Source organism: Mchenga conophoros, linkage group LG11 (assembly GCF_057382185.1).
Source record: "Mchenga conophoros isolate Kocher_MC1m ecotype Shallow Benthic linkage group LG11, M_conophoros_male_GT1.1, whole genome shotgun sequence".
Classification (NCBI taxonomy): Eukaryota; Metazoa; Chordata; class Actinopteri; order Cichliformes; family Cichlidae; genus Mchenga; species Mchenga conophoros.
The window spans coordinates 2,604,966-2,625,547 of record NC_140536.1 but is presented as its reverse complement, the minus strand read 5'-3'; the positions used below and the strand labels follow the sequence as shown (position 1 = coordinate 2,625,547).

General features: G+C 41.4%; 1 protein-coding gene across 1 annotated transcript; it reads right to left on the bottom strand.

Moving 5' to 3' along the window:
* Positions 1 to 1,246: 1,246 nt before the first annotated feature.
* Positions 1,247 to 19,049, bottom strand: slc6a20 (solute carrier family 6 member 20). Its single transcript, XM_085290521.1, has 11 exons — positions 18,839 to 19,049; positions 17,317 to 17,457; positions 16,803 to 16,894; positions 16,463 to 16,690; positions 14,893 to 15,003; positions 14,551 to 14,792; positions 11,748 to 11,916; positions 8,150 to 8,351; positions 5,866 to 6,025; positions 5,561 to 5,726; positions 1,247 to 2,747 (listed from the first exon to the last, which is right to left on the bottom strand). The coding sequence occupies exons 1-11, from the start codon at positions 18,960 to 18,962 to the stop codon at positions 2,577 to 2,579; spliced, it is 1,806 nt and encodes a 601-aa protein (XP_085146647.1). The 5' UTR covers positions 18,963 to 19,049; the 3' UTR covers positions 1,247 to 2,576.
* Positions 19,050 to 20,582: the final 1,533 nt, after the last annotated feature.

The following is a 20,582-nucleotide window of genomic DNA, read 5'->3' as shown; positions in this document are numbered from 1 at the left end:
CATGGTTAAGAGCTTGGAGACGCTTACAGCTGCCGTGAATACTCAGAATAAGACATCTGAGCGTATATTGGGATACATCAAGGAAAAGTCCACTCAGAACAACATCTCTGAGCGGACGTTGGATCACATCGTGGAGCAGCTCACTGCAGTCGTGAGTAATCAGCTCTCTGAGCACAAGAATGAAAACACCAGCAAGTTTGATACCATCATGGGGAAGCTCGCGGCTCTCCAACGGGAGATTGAGAGACCAGTGTCGAAGTGTTAAAGAACAGCTTTGAAATTCTCACGAGTTGTCGCAAAAGAAAAATCACCATCATAATCCAGCTACCCCTTCGGAGCCAGCTGTGGGCTCAAGGCTGGAGCCGAACAAAAGCTCCCTGATAACGACTGTGTTTAGTCTGTTCTTCCCATTCCCTACAAGGTTGGCTGGGTTGGCTGGAAGACTGTTTACTTAGCCTGGCAGGGCGAAGGACACTGTCTCAGCTGAACTATGGACACGCACACACAGACATATACTGATACTGATAAGCACTCACTGACGCATCACCCTCCCTACCCCGGATCCAACGCCACCTCCAACGCCACCTCCAACGCCACCTCCAACGCTTACCTCCCCTCTGATGTGGACATCGGGTCAGCTGGAGGCGCAGTCGAAGATTGCAGCGGTCCCAGATCAGATGTACACACTGGGACTCTTTCCCATGTTGCTGTCTGTGTTTATTGTGCTGTGGTGTGTTGATATCTGTGCATTCCTGTATTATCCTTCTGTGTTACACATTTCGAGGGTTTTTTTCCTGCTACCTAGTCTGACCTGTCTCCCCAATGTGATGTTTGTATTGTATGTACGGTCGGCAAGGTCTGTCATCTCGGTTGTGGGTAAAAGACCTGCAACTGACACATAAAGGCTATCTCATCATCTCTCTCATATGAAATATGCATGAACATTTAGATGCAACAAGGTTCATAAAAACAAGACACAGGAACAGACAAGACATTTATAAGGTCAGGAGCTTATTGTGGAGTTTACATTTGACTCCTACAGTCAGTTATGAATACCTGCAGGTGGCAGTATGCAACATCTGAGTCCAAATGATTACAAACATCACTCCATTGATGTTTGTAATGGTTAAAGGTCAACTGGCTTTATATAAGAAGCAGTTTCAAACTCGGTATTAACAGATGTACTGGGACAGAATCCATCAAGAAAAAAGAGACGTCTGTCTTCTAAAAGACACACACGCACATAAATGTCTTACTTCTTTAATCAAAACCCCCCAAATAAATTTCAGATGAAGCTGAAAGACAACATAGTGACTTACAAGACGCTTTATGTCCAAGAAAACTAACAGTTCATCATTTATTTACTCACTGGCACAAAAAGCAAAAATCACACTTTTGATTAGTCCAATTATTCGGTCATTCGATGACACATATCCAACAGTATATACACATTTGACATATTTGGGAATGTACAAAGAAATTTTTTTTTTATTACAATTGTGTTTTGGCACAGCACTGTTGGCTCATACAGGTATTTTGGTTCACAATGAGCTGCCAGCCCTTTTAAAATGAATAAAAAACTAGTTATCAAAAATCCTGTAGAAAGCAGATAATTCGTACACACATAATTCAGTGCCAGCTCTAATTCGACGACAGGAAAACCCAATGACTGATATGTCCATCATATTTACCTTAAAGAAAGAAAGAAAGGAAATCAGCCGATGTGGTTTGATACGTCTCGGCTTTCTGTTGTGCAGTCCAACAGGTCCAGCTCGAGTCTTGAATCAAGTGTCATTTTTGGTAGTGATGCAAAAACACCACTTTGCTCAAAGATACTTCAAAACAGAAAGTAGGACCTCTGTAATCAGATTGTTGTCACAGGCTCTAATCTAGCATGTGTGTGAGAATTTAACCAATCACTATTCTTATTAGACAGAAACAGGCGAGTCCAAATAATTTAAAAAGTCCACTATAGTGCGATGTTATAGTGTGATAGGACAGGACTTCCTTTTTTGATGCCTACGATATTTTAGTGCTCACTTCTGTGCACTACTGCTTTAAAACATGTTTACAGTGTGTAAGATGGGAAAAAATGATTAAAACAATACATTTAAAACTCACAGTAGCTTATGTACATACATTCATAATACTGTACTACTATTTAGAAAAATAACAACAAGCAAATGACCAAATTACAACTATATTTAAACATCTGACAGTCAGACAAACTACATCTGTGAGCAATAATGTTCCACAGCTGAGATTTAGAGGATATTCTTCTGAATGTACTGACAGACGTCTGACTTTAATACTGAGACAAATAATACAACAGATTCAAAGGAAATATGGACCGTATTCTGAACAAAGAAGGCCTGTGTCTGATGTCGCCTAAGCTGTTACTACGGCAACACTGGAACGACGTCGTTTTTGCAGACAAACAGTCCAAAAGGGCCGTCGCTAAGGTGAAACTCAAATCAAACACCACACACTCTGGATTAGGTAGGAAATACTGTACTCCTGCTGCTCAGCTGAAGTGCAGATATGGAGAGGTCCAGGAAGCAGGACAGGTTTGGTCCCTACACTGACACTGTGCTCACAGCAGATGGACGCTTTTCATAGGCTCGATCTTTCCTCTTCCTGCAGAAGGCATACAGAGCTGTGAGGGGCACACAGCTGACTGACGACACCAGCAGCAGCACGATGAAGACCTGACCAAAGACGGGGTACTCCGTCACTGCTGATTCACCCTGGGAAGCCACACATACAGTTCACCATTAGCAGAAACTTTTGCTATCAACGCTACAGTCTGTAGAGTGGTACAGCTGCAAACATCCAGATCCTAATCTTGGTAAGGACTCATAACTATGTGAAAGGTATGGCTGAATAAAAATGTCATCACTGATGTTCAGTTTGACGAGTGTGGATTCTGCTTGTACAATAATATCACGTGTCCATCCAAATCACAACACGTTATAAATAAAATTGTAGAATAAAATAAGATAACATGACAGTGCAGTTTAAAAATAAATTTGCTGTTACACTGGATTACTCATTTACACTCCAGCCAACTCTGCCAAAGTAGTATCCAATGTCATCACTAACATTGTGTCAGAAGGGTGTTCTTCCTGTTTCTGATTCATTTAATTATACTTTTTTGACTGCTAATTTTCAGTTTGATCTCTGTGTACATGGATGGCATCAAACTTCCTTCCCTATATCAAAATATCCCCGTGCTTCCAAGAATGGTTGATTAGGATTTTGGTGGAATTCAAACTCTTGAATGATAGATTTGCTTCAGTCTGTTATTGTTAATAACATTTTATTAATCACCGACTCAGGTGGCTCAGCTGTGCTCCTGCTTCTAGATTTAACTGCAGCCTTTGATACCGTTGACCACAGTAATCTGATCTTGCGATTGGAGCAATGTGATATCAAAGGTATCCCTTTGGAATGGTTTCGGTCCTACCTCTCCGAGAGGACTTTGATGATTTTACGTCCTCCACAGCTCCATTTACTTGTGGTGTCCCGCAGGGTTCCATATTAGGCCCAATTCCCTTTTCAATCTATATGCTCCCCCAGGCCTAATTTTTAGGAAGCATAATATCTGCTTTCACTCTTACGACATCCAGATTTATCTTCGGATAATAGAAACACCACTCCCATGGAATCTTTATTCAAATGCCTTGACAAAGGTAAAACCTGGATGGTCTCAAATTTTTGTACCTTTAATGAGACAAAACTGAAGTAATTATTTTTGGACCAAGCTGTAACTTTTATGCCCCAGATTAATTAGCTATACGCTGGTGTCAGTCCAGTCTGGCACGGCTTCTACTCGTACACAACGCTGCAGCCGGCCTCTTGACCCGTGTAAGGAGACAACATATCACCGCGGCGCTCGCCTCTCTTCATCGGTGCGTTTTAGAATTAAATTTTAAAATCTTTTGACTTATAAAGTGCTAAATGGCCAAGCAACAAACTATTAGTCTGACCTTTTGCAGCTTTACACGCCCTCTAGAGCCTGAAGATTTTCTTGAAAAACAAAGGACGGCCTAACAAAAAGAAGTTTGGGAACCACTGCTATACTGCATGAGAGTTACCAATTTTTTATTCAAATCTTCCTACCTGTTTGATGATGTTAATGTTATTGTTTAATTATTACGTTGTACAGCACTTTGGTCAACTCTTTTTTTGTTATTAAATGTGCTTTATAAGTAAATAAATGAAATGACAGATACTTGTTCTTCACTGAACATCCCCAAACTGTTGCCACAAAGTTGGGATCATAAAATTGTCCAAACTGTCTTGGTATGCTGAAGCATTAATGGAATTTTGCAGGAACTAAGGGGCTGAGCCCAGCTCCTGGGAAACAACCCCACACCATAAAGTGCCCCACCCAAACGTTACACAGTACCTTTCTCCTAGCAACCACCAAAACAGACTGGTCCATTGGATTGCCAGACATTCAGCAAGCTTTGAGATCACTGCTTCAGACACTTTGCACTGCGCTTGGATGCAGCTGCTCGGCCGTGGAAATAATAATAGTGGATTGCATTTATATAGCGCTTTTCGAGACCCTCAAAGCGCTTTACAATTCCACTATTCATTCACTCTCGCATTCACACACCGGTGGAGGCAGCTACAGCTGTAGCCACAGCTGCCCTGGGGCAGACTGACAGAAGCGAGGCTGCCATATCGCGCCATCGGCCCCTCTGGCCATCACCAGTAGGCGGTAGGTGAAGTGTCTTGCCCAAGGACACAACGACCGAGACTGTCCGAGCCGGGGCTCGAACCGGCGACCTTCCAGTTACAAGACAAACACCCAACTCTTGAGCCACGATCGCCCAAATGGAAACTCGTTCCATTAATCTCTGTGCAATGTTCTTGAGTTAGTCTGAAGGTTATGGGATATCTGGAGGTCTGTAGAGATTGACTTTGCAGAAAGATGGCAGCCTTTGCACCTCAGCATCCGCTTTGTGATTTTATGTGGCCACTTGGTGGTGAAGCTGCTCCCATTCCCAGTCGCTTCCACTGTGTTATAATCGCACAAACAGTTCACTGTGGAATACTTCACACTGGAATTCATGGAGCTCCTGAAAGCGATTCATTCTTGCTCATGAAACAACAAATCTTGGTCTTGAGCACAGTTTGGGTAAAAAAAACTTACATGATAATTATGTGCAATTTAAAACTTCAGATCAATACTGTAGGAGGAGTACAGATTCTTGTTGGATGGCAGACGGACTTTGGTCCTTTGGCTGGATGAGCTAATGAAAAAAAACATTTCCTTTACTTTTGCTTCTTGATTTGTTGAGCTATTTGGAAGTCGTCGATTCACAGCATCATTTAAATCTAAACGATCCTATTTAATAGTGCACTACGCCATCTTTTTTGCCATTTTCCACCAGACTTTTCCGCTCATTTCCTTTTTGGAGTGCACGGTATCACAGGAGACTTTGTTAAACATGACCTAACCCAAACCTTCAATAATGATAATCCATACTGTCTGTTGAGGAGAAAGTAAAAATGTCTACACGTCGGGAATATTGAAAGCAGAACTCACCAGCTCTTTATTCCATGCTTGGTAAGTGGGTGTCCCTCCTTGGATGTAGTTAATGATGTAAAATATAAAGAGGCCAATAAGGAGCAAGGGACTGGTTACTGCCCACATGATTTTCCAGTACCAGTTGGGACGATGACCAAGCATGTCTTCTATGTCTTTTTCAAACCTAAAGAGAGTAGAAAACATGCTCGTATCGATTATTGAATTTTACAGCAGTAGAATAGTAGTACATTATTTATAGCCAGAACAAAAAGGTTTTAATCTACAGTAACAAATGTGGAAACAATCACAATGACAGCACATACCTCTTAATTCCATAGATGTAACTAACAGCTATGACCTCAATGAGGACAATGAACAGCAAAGAGAAAGTGGCTGCGTAGTCGTTGAATATGGTAAACCAGTAATTCCCTGAGGTGGTGGTGAAGCCCAGGCCCAGCAGCAGACAAAACACACACACCAAACCTGCAAGAAAAGCTCAGTCACTGGTGCACCAAATTACAACACCAGTCACAAAGAGGATTAGGGCCACTGGGGGGAAAAAGGGGACACGTCCTTTTTTCACTTCTTTTCAAGAATTCTGATAAAAAAGTCAGAATTCTGACTTTTTTATCAGAATTATTTTTTTCAGAATTCTGGATTTAACAGGAAGCCAAAACAGGAGAAATCTGCTCTCTTTCTAGTCCCTGTCAGGACTCTTGCTGCAGCATTTTGGATCAGCTGAAGACTTTTCAGTGAGTTTTTTGGACTTCCTGATAATAATGAATTACAGTCGTCCACCTGGAAGTAATAAATGCATGATCTAAATTTTAAGCATCACTGTGAGACAGGATATTTCTAACTTTAGAGATGTTGCACAAATGGAAGAACGCAGTCTTACATATTTGTTTAATATGTGCATTGAAGGACATGTCCTGGTCAGGTGGCTGCAGCCTGGCCCTGTACCAGGAGCGGCTCAGCTGCTGGACACGGTGTTCCCAGAACGATTCGTGGAGGAGCTCCTGGCAACAACGAAGTGGGTCTGCAGTCACTGGCAGGCAAGCCTTGAGGTTGCCATGACTGTTTAGCCAGTGGCAGGAGCTTGGCCCCAAGAGTCCCAGCACCGCCATTCTTCTCCAATAATCTGTTTTCTTCTGTTGTGTCTCAGCATCTCCTGCTATGGAACGGCTGGCCCGGGTTCAGTAAGTTAATGGGGCAGTGCGCAGTGGTGCATTCACAGCTGGTAGAGGCATGCGGTGTCTCTGCTGCACTCAGCTATGGTGTGGGGCCATCGGACACTGATTCTGGGGGACGTAGCAGGGCCTTCACAGGAGATCATGTTGGTTCCAATAGGTTTTCCACCACCGCAGCAGTGTCATAATAACAGCCTATACTCAGCCTTTGACCAAGTCATGAAAACTGATGGTCAAACAGTGTGCCCTGATGTAACAGTAACGCACTTTGTGTTCATTGGAGACAGATTGTGTCGAGTGACTGAGACACCAGAAGAACACAACCAGTTTCAAGTGTTGAAAAGCTGGCGGAAAAAACACAAACATAGATGGCTGTAACGAGCCACCCGAAAAATCATTTTGGCTGCTCACATAATAATAATGGATTGGATGTATATAGCACTTTCCAAGGCTTCATTCATTGACTCTCACACACTGGTGGAGGCAGCTACAGTTGTAGCCACAGCTGCCCTGGGGCAGACTGACAGAGGCGAGGCTGCCATATCGCGCCATCGGCCCCTCTGGCCATCTCTAATAGGCGGTAAGGTGAAGTGTCTTGCCCAAGGACACAATGACCAGGACAGCGAGCCCGGTGATCGAACTGGCGACCTTCCGGTTACTGATGCGCTTCCCAACCCCCTGAGCCACGGTCGCCCGTGGGTTATGATAAAACTCTGGAATCGAATCATGGCCTGATTCTACTGGCCGAGCATCTGGGAGGATGTGCAGCGATGGGGAGAGTTGGTTATTGCAGCTAAATGTGTGCTGTAAATGCATAAATGCTCTGTATACCCCTGTCTCCTTAGTTAGATCATGTTCAGCTGTGTTCCCTCCTGTGGTTTGTTGCCTCGCGTGCATATTTATGTCTGCGCCTCCCACCGTCCTCTTCCTCCGAGCTGTGTGCTACTCCCTGTGTTCCAGTTTAGTTTAGTATTTCTGGCACCCAGCAATGAAGCTGTGTGTCTGTGCTTGGGTCCAATCCTGCCTGCTTTACACACCGAGTATTATAAAGCCTTTCTGTTCTGAACACTCAAAGCTCTAAAAGCCAAATTCTCACACAGCGTAAAGCTCCTGGCATTCCCAGACATCTGCCTTCTCACAATGGTAGGACCATAAAGAATCACTTTGATAATATCTGCACGGCCTGTCGTAGGAAGTAGGAGCATCACAAGTTACTACTTTGAATTCTATTTAACTTTGTGCACTCAGCTGAAAACTAGTTTTATAGCTGCAATAAACATAAATGCTGCTCTTTACCACTGTCAATGTGTTTGTAACCCAACCAGACAGACAGGAAAAGTGTGGCAACGGTTCAGTGAGAATACATAGCAGCAGAAAGTACGAAGACCTTCTCCACCAACATCAGTACGGATCTTACCACTGAACAACTCGTTGCTCATGCGGGACATAATCTTGAAATCACGTAACGGGGTGATGATGGCTGTAACGTTTCCCAACATGCTGCCCATTCCTAACAGCAGGAGCATGAAGAAGTACAGTACAGACCACAGCTGGGGCAAAGGCATGTTCTTAATGGCCTCACTGTACACTATGAAGGCCAGGCCTGTCCCCTCTACTGCCTGAAACAAAAATAACGGGAGTTTATAGTTGAAATAGAAACTGAATTTAGTGTCAGTGTTTTACATGTCAAATAAAAAGACTTCAAAATGTCTCTTTATGAAGTATTATTCATACAGACACGCTTCACAGAGATCATTCATTCTTATAAAATACCTATAAGTGGATGCACATGCCACAACCTTATCTCAATAATTATAATTACAGTAAAGAGGCTTCATGTCTGTGAACATGGAGACGATGTACTGTATCATATATCATACTGATGGGGAACATGTTTCCTGCAGAAATATTATGCACAGTTTTCCAAAAATACAGTGTACTGAGGTGCTTTTAAAATTTTTGGTAATATAGTAAAGATTTTTAACCTAAATAAGTAATAATATTTTACAATTCAGCCAGGGTGGAGTGTAAATATGCAAAGTACCAACCCAGTATCATAGCAAAATGTGTAATAGACACGCCGGCCCACCGTGCCCACTTCACACTTTGCCTCTCTAAAACGTGAGAGAGACAAACATGCATGAGTTGCATTACTGCATGCAGAAATTGCATTACCAGCAGGGGGAGAAAATATATTTAAAGCCACAAAATCGTAACGTACAAAGTAGATCCCAGGCTCCCAGCATCGTCACGGCTAATATGGATATACATGCGAATGTGTTAATATTGTCTGTTTAAACGCTTTCCTGTTATTATTTTCATGTTGGCTTGAAATCAAATATTTCCCTCTGCTGGTCCTGCAGCTTATTTCAACTTAATGCAACGTGTAGATTTTACGTTTTGGAGGCAAAGCGTGAAATGGGCACTGTGGATCGGGGTGTTTGATATCGGGTTGTACAGACAGGCAGCAGCAGTGGTATGTTTTAGTCATTAGCTACAGGTTTTTAATTAAACGGGCTACACAGAAAAATACACAAAAAACCACTGTGTGTTGTAACAGGAACAGGAAGTGATATAATACCACAGAGAGACCAAGTCTACAATAACACATTTGTGGTTTAAGCAGTCAAATTGAGTTGTTTGGTGTTGTTGGTTGGATGGATGGATGATTAAAGAAACAACACATACTGACAGTTAACAAACAGGGGCCTGAGGAGCATGTTATTATTTTATTATTATTATTATTATAAGTGATTATTCTTTTGATCAGCTTGGTCAAACACTGCTGCTGGATGGCATTCAAACTTCCAACCAGGATCTGTCAGTGTGGTCGTGCCACTGGCATGAACAGCAGACTCAAACTAACCCCACACGTGTTCAGCCCTGCAGGCAGCTTCTGTCCTGGCTCTTTGACACAGTGTTTAGAGTTTTATTTTGGATTCATGATTCTTTCCTTTACATTCAGAAGATGATTGAAGTTCAAACTTCGTATGGTTTAGTCTTGAGTTGAGTTATTTTAGTGTCTCTGGGTTTATCGGTCTTTCATGGTCTCTTGTTTGATATTATTAGGTTCCTTCTGTGTCTTTGTCTCGTCTCTGTGTTTATTTACCCATCTATTTCATGTCTCTGTGTCTGTCCCTCAGCTCAGTCATGTCTCTGTCTGGTCTGCGTTCTGTCTACCTGTCTATGTTTCCTCTCTTGTCTTGTTTCATCCTTTGTCTCTCCAGTCTGTCATGTATCTGTTTATCCCTAGTCCCAGTGTCTATCACGTCTTAGTCTGGGTCTCAGTGTGTGTTACTTCCCATCTTATTTGTCCCTATGTCCTTATTTGTACTTATGCCTGTCTCTTTGTTCAGTTTTACTTCCTCTGTGTTCCCTGGTGTGTTCCATCTCCCTAATTATGTCGTGTCTTTAAGTCTCCAGTGTCACATCGCTGTCATACATCCCCTCATGCTGTGTGCTCTATTTTTGCATTTCTCCCTAGTGTCCATGTAAAGAGCTGAAAATAGCTATCTGTTAAAACATGGCATTGAAAACAAACAGAGAAAACTGCCAAACTTAAAGTTTTTCGTTTGTTTGTATTTGTTAACCTGTCATTTAAACGTTCTTGGTGGACTGTGGCAGTTTCAGGTATTAACATGCTATTTCACATCTGGACACTAGAGGGTGCATAGTGTTTTTGTAGTTCAGTTAGTACCTCGCAACAACAAATTGTATTTGATTTAAATTGAACTCCAAAGTGAAGGAGGAGATCATTAAGATGAAGAACTAAAATAAAACTGTAAGAGAGACGGCAAAAACTTAGGAGTGGTCAAATCAGCAGTTTGGTACACCTGGTTACCTTTATCAATGCATGTACAGAGGCTTTATAGGAAAGTGCAAACTACCGTATCTTTCAACCATAAGGTGCACCGGATTATAAAGTGCATTGAGGTAAACAAAACAGTCAGATAAGTCAAACTTTACTCAACTCATTCTTCTTGCTTCCTCCTCTTCCCTACCATTGATTCATTAATGCTGAATTCTCTCCAGCGGCTCTATTCCCATGTTGTTGCAGTATATTAATGACTAACCTCGTGTTGAGGATGGATTATCTCAGTTGTTCTCCTGACTGAAGTTTGGTCTGTTTACAGCATCCTCCATGCGATTGCATTTGTCTCTAACCACCAGGAATCCTCACGTTAACTTCTATCGAGTGGAAAAATTTAGTGTTCATCCTTTTAATAAATCCTGTTTTCATGGATGCCTGGATGTTAAACGTAATTGTTACACCTGGTAAAGCAGCAACACTGATCATTTTATTAAAGATGAAAGAATTTAGACAGTTTTTAACTCTCAGTGATGCTGCAGTGTTTGTTTGACTTGGGGACCTGAAGAGACGGAGTTTAGGATCCAGATTACTCCGCGAGGCTCCTGACTACGGCAGCTGTAATGCTCCAACAATCCATCAAGCGCTGCGGCTTCATAGTTTACCAAAGTCGTACCAAAACATTTTTGACAGATTTCTGAGCGCCATGTACCACATAAAATCGGTTCGAGGTCAGTAAGCACAACCAGAATTCATCCATAAGGCGAACTGTCGATTTTTGAGAAGATTAAAGGATTTTACGTGCACCTTATAGTGCGGAAAATACGGTAGTGGTTACCCTCAAAACAGAAAGGGCAGATTAGATTGTCAGAAAACATCTAAATAGCATGCACTGTTCTTGGACAGACAAAAGGAACAGCTCATGATCTTAAGCTTTTTAAAATTGCAGTGGTATGTGCATGTCAATCACATTGTCACTGTTTTATTTAAAATATACTGGGGTAGTGTACAGAGGCCAAATGACAGAAATTGTGTCATGGTCCAGAAACGTATGGACCTGACTGTACGATCAGACTCTGGGTGACAAACGTTGATCATTTATCGTTTCTCTTTTTCTTCCCGATTTAAGTAACTTCCAACTTTCCATTATTTTATAACTGAATAGTGTTTCCTGTGTGGTTACTGTATGTAGATGAGTGTAACTCACTGTGTCTAGTTCCTTTTCCAGGTTGCACTCTCCCTCTCTTACTTTGTCGGCAATTTGGGCAAACTGCTCTGGATATGTTGTGTTCAGCTTCTCAGTCCACTCAAGAACGCTGTCCATGCTGATGGCGTCTTCTGCTAGATCAAAGGTATTTAGCAGCAGAAGGCGCATTCTGAAAACAAAGAAAAAGGAGCACAAATTAACCCTGACCTTCAACAATGATTGCACAGGCCATTTTGCAACCTGTTGAACTTAGACGTATTTCACAAAGTGTTTCCTTTATTAGACTGGGAACTGATGTGATACTAAGTTTACAGTCCACTTATGTTTTTGCGGCAGATGAGAGACAGTTTTAACTGTTTTTGTTCTTAGTTGTTTCAACTGCAAAAACCAACCATTTCGTTCTTACTTTTTTGTATTACTTTTGTAAAATCATTGCATTTATTCACTTCATGTTTTGCTGCCAACCACTGGCAGGTGTAATGAATGACACTTATGTTAATGAAAAACAATGTTCTGTTGGGTTTTGGCATTCATGTGGATGGTACTTTGACCCCTACCACATACCAGCCCCCCACCACTAACCCCCAACTACTATCAACTCCAATCCCCCCCATCCACCCAACCCTCCACCACACCACAGATATTTGTTCAGAGTTGTTATGTCTTGTTATTAAGTGATCTAACACTGGACACATGTTCTGTATACCAGATTCTAGGTCCAAAGTCCTATTGTGCAAAAGAAAGAACATTTCTGGGTTTTTCTTTTCAATGATAAAGCAAAGCAACACGCTGTGTTGTTAAAGTACCAAATTACTCAACTGACAGAGAAATGCACACAGCCTGTTTTCAGAATACAGTGACAGACTATTCTCTCGATGAACATGGTGTCAGCTGTTATCACAACATACAGCTTCATTTCAATGTAATCTTTATTGGAGAAGTGCAAAATGTACACTGGTGTCGTCATTTTCAGATAAGTTTTGTTGAGCTTGTCTGTAACTTTGTTAATAATGTAACAGAATCAAAACCATACTCTTTCCTCATCCTCACCGGGTAGTTTTTGTTCTCCAAGCCTTATGCTAACCTCTAAATCTAAACATAACCAAGTAGTTTCGGTTCATCAACCTAACCAAACAATGACTAAACCGCAGTTTTACAATGGTCCCAAACAACTGGTCCAGGCATTACTCGAGCGTCCTGGTTGAACGATTAATGTGTTTGTACCACCTCACCTTGATTCTAAAGAAAACTTTTTAAAAATGGTTTCAATGTAAAAGCACTAATACATGTCATTGTAGAAGCACTTGCATGAAGATGTTTAGATGACAGTAATAAACACTGTTCATTTGGAGCCCTTGTTGCACTTCCATAAGCTTGTGATCTCACAACTTTGCAGCCACTGGTCTCAGACATTGCCCTAGCATGGCCAACCAGGACCTACTCTCCATCCCTGAGCACCTGCATCACCGACTGCTATTAACTTCTTGCTAGAGTCGCTTTAGCTAACTAACACTAAAATGTCTCAGCGACAAACAAAACTCACCAAATGTTCAGTTGTTGGCTGCGAGCGCAAACACAGACGTCTTCACGCACTCCCAGCATCTGAGGAACTGAAGACCCAGTGGATTACTTTTATTTTGATGCAATGTCCCCACAACAATAGGAAAATCCATTGTGTTTGGCTAATGGCTAATGTGGCTAATGTTACTGTTAGCTTTGATTTTATGCCCTCAGGCCAGAGCTATGTTTAAATTGTAGTCTAGGGTCCAAGTGAAAAAACAAACCAAACAGATTTATATGTCTCTACGCTCACTTATACTATTAGTTTTGTTTTGGTTTATTTCATTTCTTTCATCAAAGTCAGTCAGATTTAAGACTTCTATGACGCATTTAAAACCACTCTGAATGAAAAGAAAACCCAAGAAAAACAAAACTAAAACCTCAAATGCTTCTGGGTTTGGGGCACCAGCTGTTTTGATTTTTTTTTTTTTTTTTTTTAACCTTAAAACAAACTCGTCCTTGGTATTATCTCCAACAAGCTAATGTAATGTGCACGGCTAGTCCAAAAAGCTGATGTAGACTGCCTTGTTTGACCTCCATACAAATGCGTTTGCAGTTTCATGGTCCGGGAATGCTGAATTATGCTGAATTTAAAACTTTTCCTGCACAAGACATAAATGTTGCTGACCCTACTGTGCTGATGTGGATAGTATTGATATGGGATTAGCTTGGTGAATGGTTTAAAAATAATAGCTGACACACGTTATTTTCACAAATATCATAACAGAAAAAAATCCCCATGTCTTATTTTCTCTATGTTGAGAAAAAAGATTTATTCAAGATATTTTGATGCCAATTAAGGCCAATAGTTTACTCACTCTGCCTTAAATATTGTCGTTTGCAGCTTGTATTCTTAACCAGAAGTCATTTACAAGTCATTTTCCATGCCAGTGTTTTACACTGTTACAATCCTGATCTTATAATTGTAACATCATATCATAACATGCAAATTTGGCTGTTTTGACATATAAAATACTGGTTCAAAGATAAAGTTTGTGGTATTTTTTATGTTACTCAGTTGGATTTGAGGCCACAAAGAGCCTCTTTAAAAATGAGCTAGTAAAACAGCATGTTACAAAGCATGTGTGATATTCTGAATTTTGGAAATTGAAGTACACATGCCTGGATTTGTAATAACTTGTTGAACCGTATAATATATCACGCCTATAGGGACACACCTGTAAATTTACAGGCATGCTTGCATGTGTAGCGGGAACCCTGCATTAGCACAAAACATACATACCTGTCCAGGCAGTTCTCGTAGTTGAGAGTAGCCTTGAAGCCATAGATGGCAAAGGTGACGATGCTGGCAAAGATAGAGGTTCCACTGTTGATAAGTGAGACAACGATGGCCTGGTTCTGAAAGTTGTTGTTGTGCTGGTTGTAGCTAGCAAAGGCTATTAGTGAGCCAAAACCCAAACCGAGGGAGAAAAAGATCTGAGTGGCTGCATTGATCCACGCTCTAGGATTGGCAAGTTCAGCCATCTAAAAGCAGACAAATGTACATACACATAAAAGATAAACCACTCTAAGTATGAAACCTGAAGAGCCTTATCTGCGTAGCACATTTCCTAGACACTCTTACCTTGGGTGTGAACATGTATTTGAGGCCATTGATGGCACCATGAAGAGTCACACCCCGAATCAAGTAGATAAACAGGACCAGATAAGGAAATGTAGCTGTGAAGTACACCACCTGTAGAAGCCAACCAGCACAATCATAGAAAAGTTCAAATGTGTAAGTGTGATGATGGAATGTTTATGAATTTTATCATAACTTGGTAACTTTGTGTTACAGTATGTTTTAGTTAGGCACTAGGGTCTGCTGGTTTAGAAAATATTTGTAAATTACATTCACCAAATCCTCCATTAGGTACACATTGCTACTAATGGGGTATAGCCCATATGCTGTGTGGTATAGAAGGCTTGTTAATATTGCTCAGAGATTTTGGGGGATATTGACATAACATCACACAGTTGCTGCTGTTGGTCCATATCTAGGAACATCTCCACTTCCACCACACCGCAAAGAACTGTGCTAGATTCATATTAAGTACAGTGAACTGAGAGAACTAATTACTCATAACCATCTCACAGATGGAACATTCTGTACAGCCACTTTTTATACTAACTTAAAACAGTTAACTGTTACGGTTACTTAAAAATCCATCATTGACCCATCAGTCTTAGCCAATTATAGGCCAATCTCCAACCTTCCTTTTATCTCAAAAAAATCTTGAAAGAGTGATTTTAAAAGACAAATGGTTTATTTGAAGAGTTTCAGTCAGGTTTCAGAGCTCATCACAGCACAGAAACAGCTTTAGTGAAGGTTACAAATGATCTTCTTATGGCCTCTGACAGTGGACTCATCTAATGTTACTGTAAATGGAGAGTCCTCTTCACACACTGAGGTTAATTATGGAGTTCCACAGGGTTCAGTGCTAGGACCAATTCTGTTTACATTATACATGCTTCCCTTAGGCAGCATCATTAGAAGACATAGCATACATTTACACTGCTATGCTGATGACACCCAGCTCTATCTGTCCATGAAGCCAGATAACACACACCAATTAGTTAAACTGCAGGAATGTCTTAAAGACATAAAGACCTGGATGGCCGCTAACTTTCTGCTTCTTAATTCAGATCAAACTGAGGTTATTGTACTCGGCCCTGAAAAGCCTAGAAATATGGTATCTAAGCAGATTCTTACTCTGGATGGCATTACCTTGGCCTCCAGTAACACTGTGAGGAACCTTGGAGTCATTTTGGACCAGGACATGTCCTTCAATGCACATATTAAACAAATATGTAAGACTGCCTTGAGTGGTTTTCAGCTTTGTGCTCCTTGTTTTTGTGTTGATATGACTTTTAAAAAAAAGATATATGTCCTCATTAGGATTGGGAATTCTGTCATTCTGTGGGTCTGCAGCCTAAGATTTATACTGTTAACTTGTTATACTGTATAAAGCACTGAGTGCTCAGGCAGAGTTGAAAAGCGGTATATAAGAACTGGTGTGTTTACCATTTAATTATGTGACAATGCATTTATGTTACTTGGCATCAAAATTTATGAAGTGGCATTTTCATGATGGCGATTGTTGTGCTCATATCCACTTCTGATATGTATCACAGAAACTCGTGAGTCTCCTTACCTTTCCTGTTGACTTTACTCCTCGCACAATGAACAGGTAGGTTATTGCCCAGGCAAGCACGAGACACAGTGCCTGTCCTGTATGAATGCCTCCATTCTCTTCAATAGAAGAAGAGATGTTCAGTGTTTCCCTGTAGAAGAAATATTGGGTGGGTGTAGCCACCTCACACTCCTCTGTAGGTCCCGTTCGGTTTGAATTTATGGGGCATACTGCCCAGGGCAGGACTGACTGCAATTGACATAAACATGAAGAGCAGCAGAGATGTGTTACATCCAAATGAGCTACAACAACGTAGCATGTGTTTGAAAAAACTGCAGTAGTTTGAAAATTAGCAGCTCACTTGAAATGAATGAAAGAGGTACCAGAAACTCCATGCATTGATGACGTTGTAATAGAGACAGAGATACACGGATGTCACAACGCTAGCAAGCCCTAAAACAGAAGAACAGCAAATAAAATCACCAATCTCACATTGACACTTGTTACTTATACCTGCTGTACTATTGTAGGGTACCTGCATATAAAGCGCCTCGAGGCAACTGTTATTGTAATTTGGCGCTATATAAATAAAATGAAATCAAATTGTCTACATAAAATTAAACTGTTCATTTGAAAGATTAAAACTTAAACAAAGCCCAGGTGTTTTTCATTCACAGCACTCTACAAAGTTCTGTCTGTAGCTCCTTTGCACAGACTCCTTTTTAGCTTCTTCTAATGCAACATTCAAACTGCTTACTGTTTTGTCACCAGAAAGGCTCTCCTTGGTACTCCTTTATAACACCTCTAGTTTTCCAAAAGTGTAGCTAAAAGTGTGCGGTAAATGCATTGTGACTTCATTTTAATCAAGCACTTACCCAATCCTCCCAAATACGGGCTTATCGAAGTCCATGCCCCGATGCTACCTAAACGCATCTTCTGACCAATGGCGAGCTCCATGTAGAATAAGGGCAACCCCTCCAAAAGCAACATGATGAGATACGGGATTAAGAACCCCCCTGAAGGCATGAAGGGTGAATACAGTACAAATGTTATACAGTGGACAAATTTGCTATATAAACATCACCACAATTATAAATAATTATAAAAAATATGCAACCATAGCATTTTAAGAATCCCATGAGTGTAAACCAGAAGCACACTTTCTAAGCTGATAGGAGCCATATTAACCCTTGGATGCACAATCTACCAATACCTACCTACACTCTTCCACAGGTGGGGTCAAAAATGACCCCAAATAAAATCAATGCATTTTGCTATAAACTTGGTTTCCACTCTTTTCCCCTGTCTGTGTCCTCACCTGATACTCTTGTGACCTTCAGGTGTTTTGCGTAAGTGGCTGAGGACAAGCATTTCTAACTAACATTTTTATGGTGGTACCCTTCTGAGCAGTCTGGAGAATTACAGTGTGCCAACAAACCCCTGACCCAACTGGCACCAGTCTCCCTACTTGGCAGAAGACCATCTATCTGTGCTTGGCTATGGTCAACCTTGTATGTGTGAAACATCTTTTCACGTTGTTCCTTCTGCAACGCACAGTGTGCTGAGTTTCTAATTACACTCACAAAGGTGATTTGTTGTCAAGACAAAAAGTGTTATGGTGTCGGTCACTAGCACAGTACTGTCATACGTAGTAGGACGCTGAAAAATTCCACATCCACACAGTAAATGAAGGGTGACGCACAGAGTCCGATTCTGGCAGTCAGAGAGAAACATCGGGACAAACACCCCGGCACAAAGTGCCATATGTTGGAAACATTTCCAGGGAAGAGCCGAAAACATTTTTTCTTCTTTAAATGTCTGAATGCTTGCGCTGCCTTTATTTTAGTTCGTCTTTAAATTGCGCACTCTCACACTTAAACGGAGTCTGTTTAAACAAGCCTACTTCGAAACCGCTTCTGATTATTATTATTTGCTTTTCGCTCCGAACGCTTAATGACCGTCATCTACTTTTATTATTGTTTTCAGCAGCGAGACAGCTGACCATAGTCAGGTAAGGATTCCATAGGAAATTTACCACGGAACGCCCCGCCCCCTTTGATAAAATCTTAATCAACAACTCTTCACACCAATTAAAGAATATTAAGTTACTTACTTACAATTCAATCAATGGTATTGAGAAATTATAAAGGGACGTTTACATGACACATGGCTGTAGTAACTCGTTTACCAGCTGAGGTGAGTAAAATCCGTTATGTACAACATCACTGCTTTCCACTGAATCTTTGAAGACAGAGAGAGTGTATTTGGATTTGTCATTTCAAATCAAATACACTCTGTGCTCATCAAACATGATCATAAACCTGGTAACCTCCCTCTACTTAAAGGCACAAGAAAGTGCTGCTCATGATTTAGTGAAAGAGGGTCACACGGACTTACCTCCGCCGTGTAATTGACAGAGGTATGGAAACCGCCACACGTTTCCCAGTCCGACTGCATATGATACACAGGCCAGCACAAATTGCATGGGGCTGTCCCAGTTGGGTCTTCCATCTTTTTCCATGACTCGGTCCTGTGTGTAGCCTCAGTGAGCCCGCAAAAGAATTAGTGTCCGCTGCGTGGGTGAAGCTGTGCTCAGCCTGAGCCTGGTTTATAAGCCCTCTGCGACTGTAGCGAAGGCGGAGCCAAAAGCTTCTGTTATTCAAAGTGTTAGTAAAGGGGGTGAGGCATGGAAAATAACCCAGGTGGATGTTTCTTTTATTTGATACATACATACCGCAGAAAGAGGGCGACACACAGAGACAGGGGCAAAGAAAAAGTCCTTAAGAAGCACAAGACTGAATAAATGTGTGTGAATGAGAGGGAGAGAGGTGCAACAGCAAAGCTGCAAGTACAGCTAGTGAAACCAGACCTGGCGTCAACCATTCAAAACAACTGACAGAGGCCAAGAGAGGTGAAGAAGAGAGTGCAGGCAGAGTGGAACTGAGTGTCAGGGGTGATTTATGACTGGTTAGCAGGTCTACAAGATGCTGGATTGTAGATGGTGGCACTAACAACCAACCAACTAACCAACAAAAAAGTAGGAGGCAGAGCTGGAAGTGGTGGATTGGAAGATTTTCACTCGGAGTGACCAGAGTGGGCTACAAATGAGAACATTAGCTCAGGTTGAGTGATTTGGAGGCAATATTAGAGAGTTATGGTTGAAATGGTTCGGACATGTGCAGAGAAGGCAGAGTGGATGGAGTGAACAAAGAATGACAGCGATGCCAGGTAGGAAGGCGGGAAAAGACCTCAGAGGAGGTTCATGGATGTAGTTAAGGAGCACATGCAGAGGGCTGGTGTGACTAAAAAGGATGAAACAGGCAGATGGCAGGGTCTCAAACTTGAATGAGCTGTGGGCCACTGCTGGCGCTGTCATCTCATTGGAGGGCCACTTTAGTGTTCAAGGGGTACAAAAAACAAGCAAGAAAACTCCCACAAATATCTCCAAAAATGTAGCATTTTGTGTGTTTTTTAAAATTTCAAATATTGTTTAACAAGACAAAGCTGCCAATGTGAACACGCTTTTTTCTCACTTCAACTAACTGAAGCCTTTCATTGAACTACCAAATAAACACATTGGTGCTCTGTGTGGCCACACACGTGGCAGCACTTCTGCCATCATTGTGTTCGGATGTAACAAAATCAAAATGCAGACATTAGTGTGATTTTGGGCTCTCCTTCAGCTCCTGTGCAGAGCTGATTGTTGAATATGTGCAGACAGCAGCATGTTTCTGTCTCTCCTGACGACCGTAAGGACAGTAACACCAAATTACAAAAATTCTTGCACTCAATATCTCCTCATTAACAAACTTTTAACTGAAGATGAATCATTGAGGAATGAAAATGTTCTCACAGTATTCTTCACTCACTGACTGCCTGTAGTTTCTAATATCTCAGTTTGTTACTAACGCAGCTGCTGTCCACACAATAAAAGAAACCAGATTAAAATAGCAAAGCCCAATGTGCTAAAACCAACTGTGTACATAATTATATACGTTTCTACAGGACTGAGGGAGTTATTACTAAAGACTGTGACTCCTTCAATGAGTTTCAGTCTTTCTGGGGTTTCTGACCTGAAGTCTCTCTCAGTGAGTCAACAGAACGTCTGCCATGGGACAGCTGTGATGAAAGAAAGGGAGGA

Coding starts and splice junctions, on each gene's coding strand:
- slc6a20 (XM_085290521.1), bottom strand. CDS start 18,962: ATGGAAAAAGATGGAAGACCCAACTGGGACAGCCCCATGCAATTTGTG. Junction 11,917..14,550: donor TACGAGAACTGCCTGGACAG/GTATGTATGTTT, acceptor CTTTGTTTTCAG/AATGCGCCTTCTGCTGCTAA. Junction 2,748..5,560: donor AAGCATGGAATAAAGAGCTG/GTGAGTTCTGCT, acceptor GTGGCTTCCCAG/GGTGAATCAGCAGTGACGGA.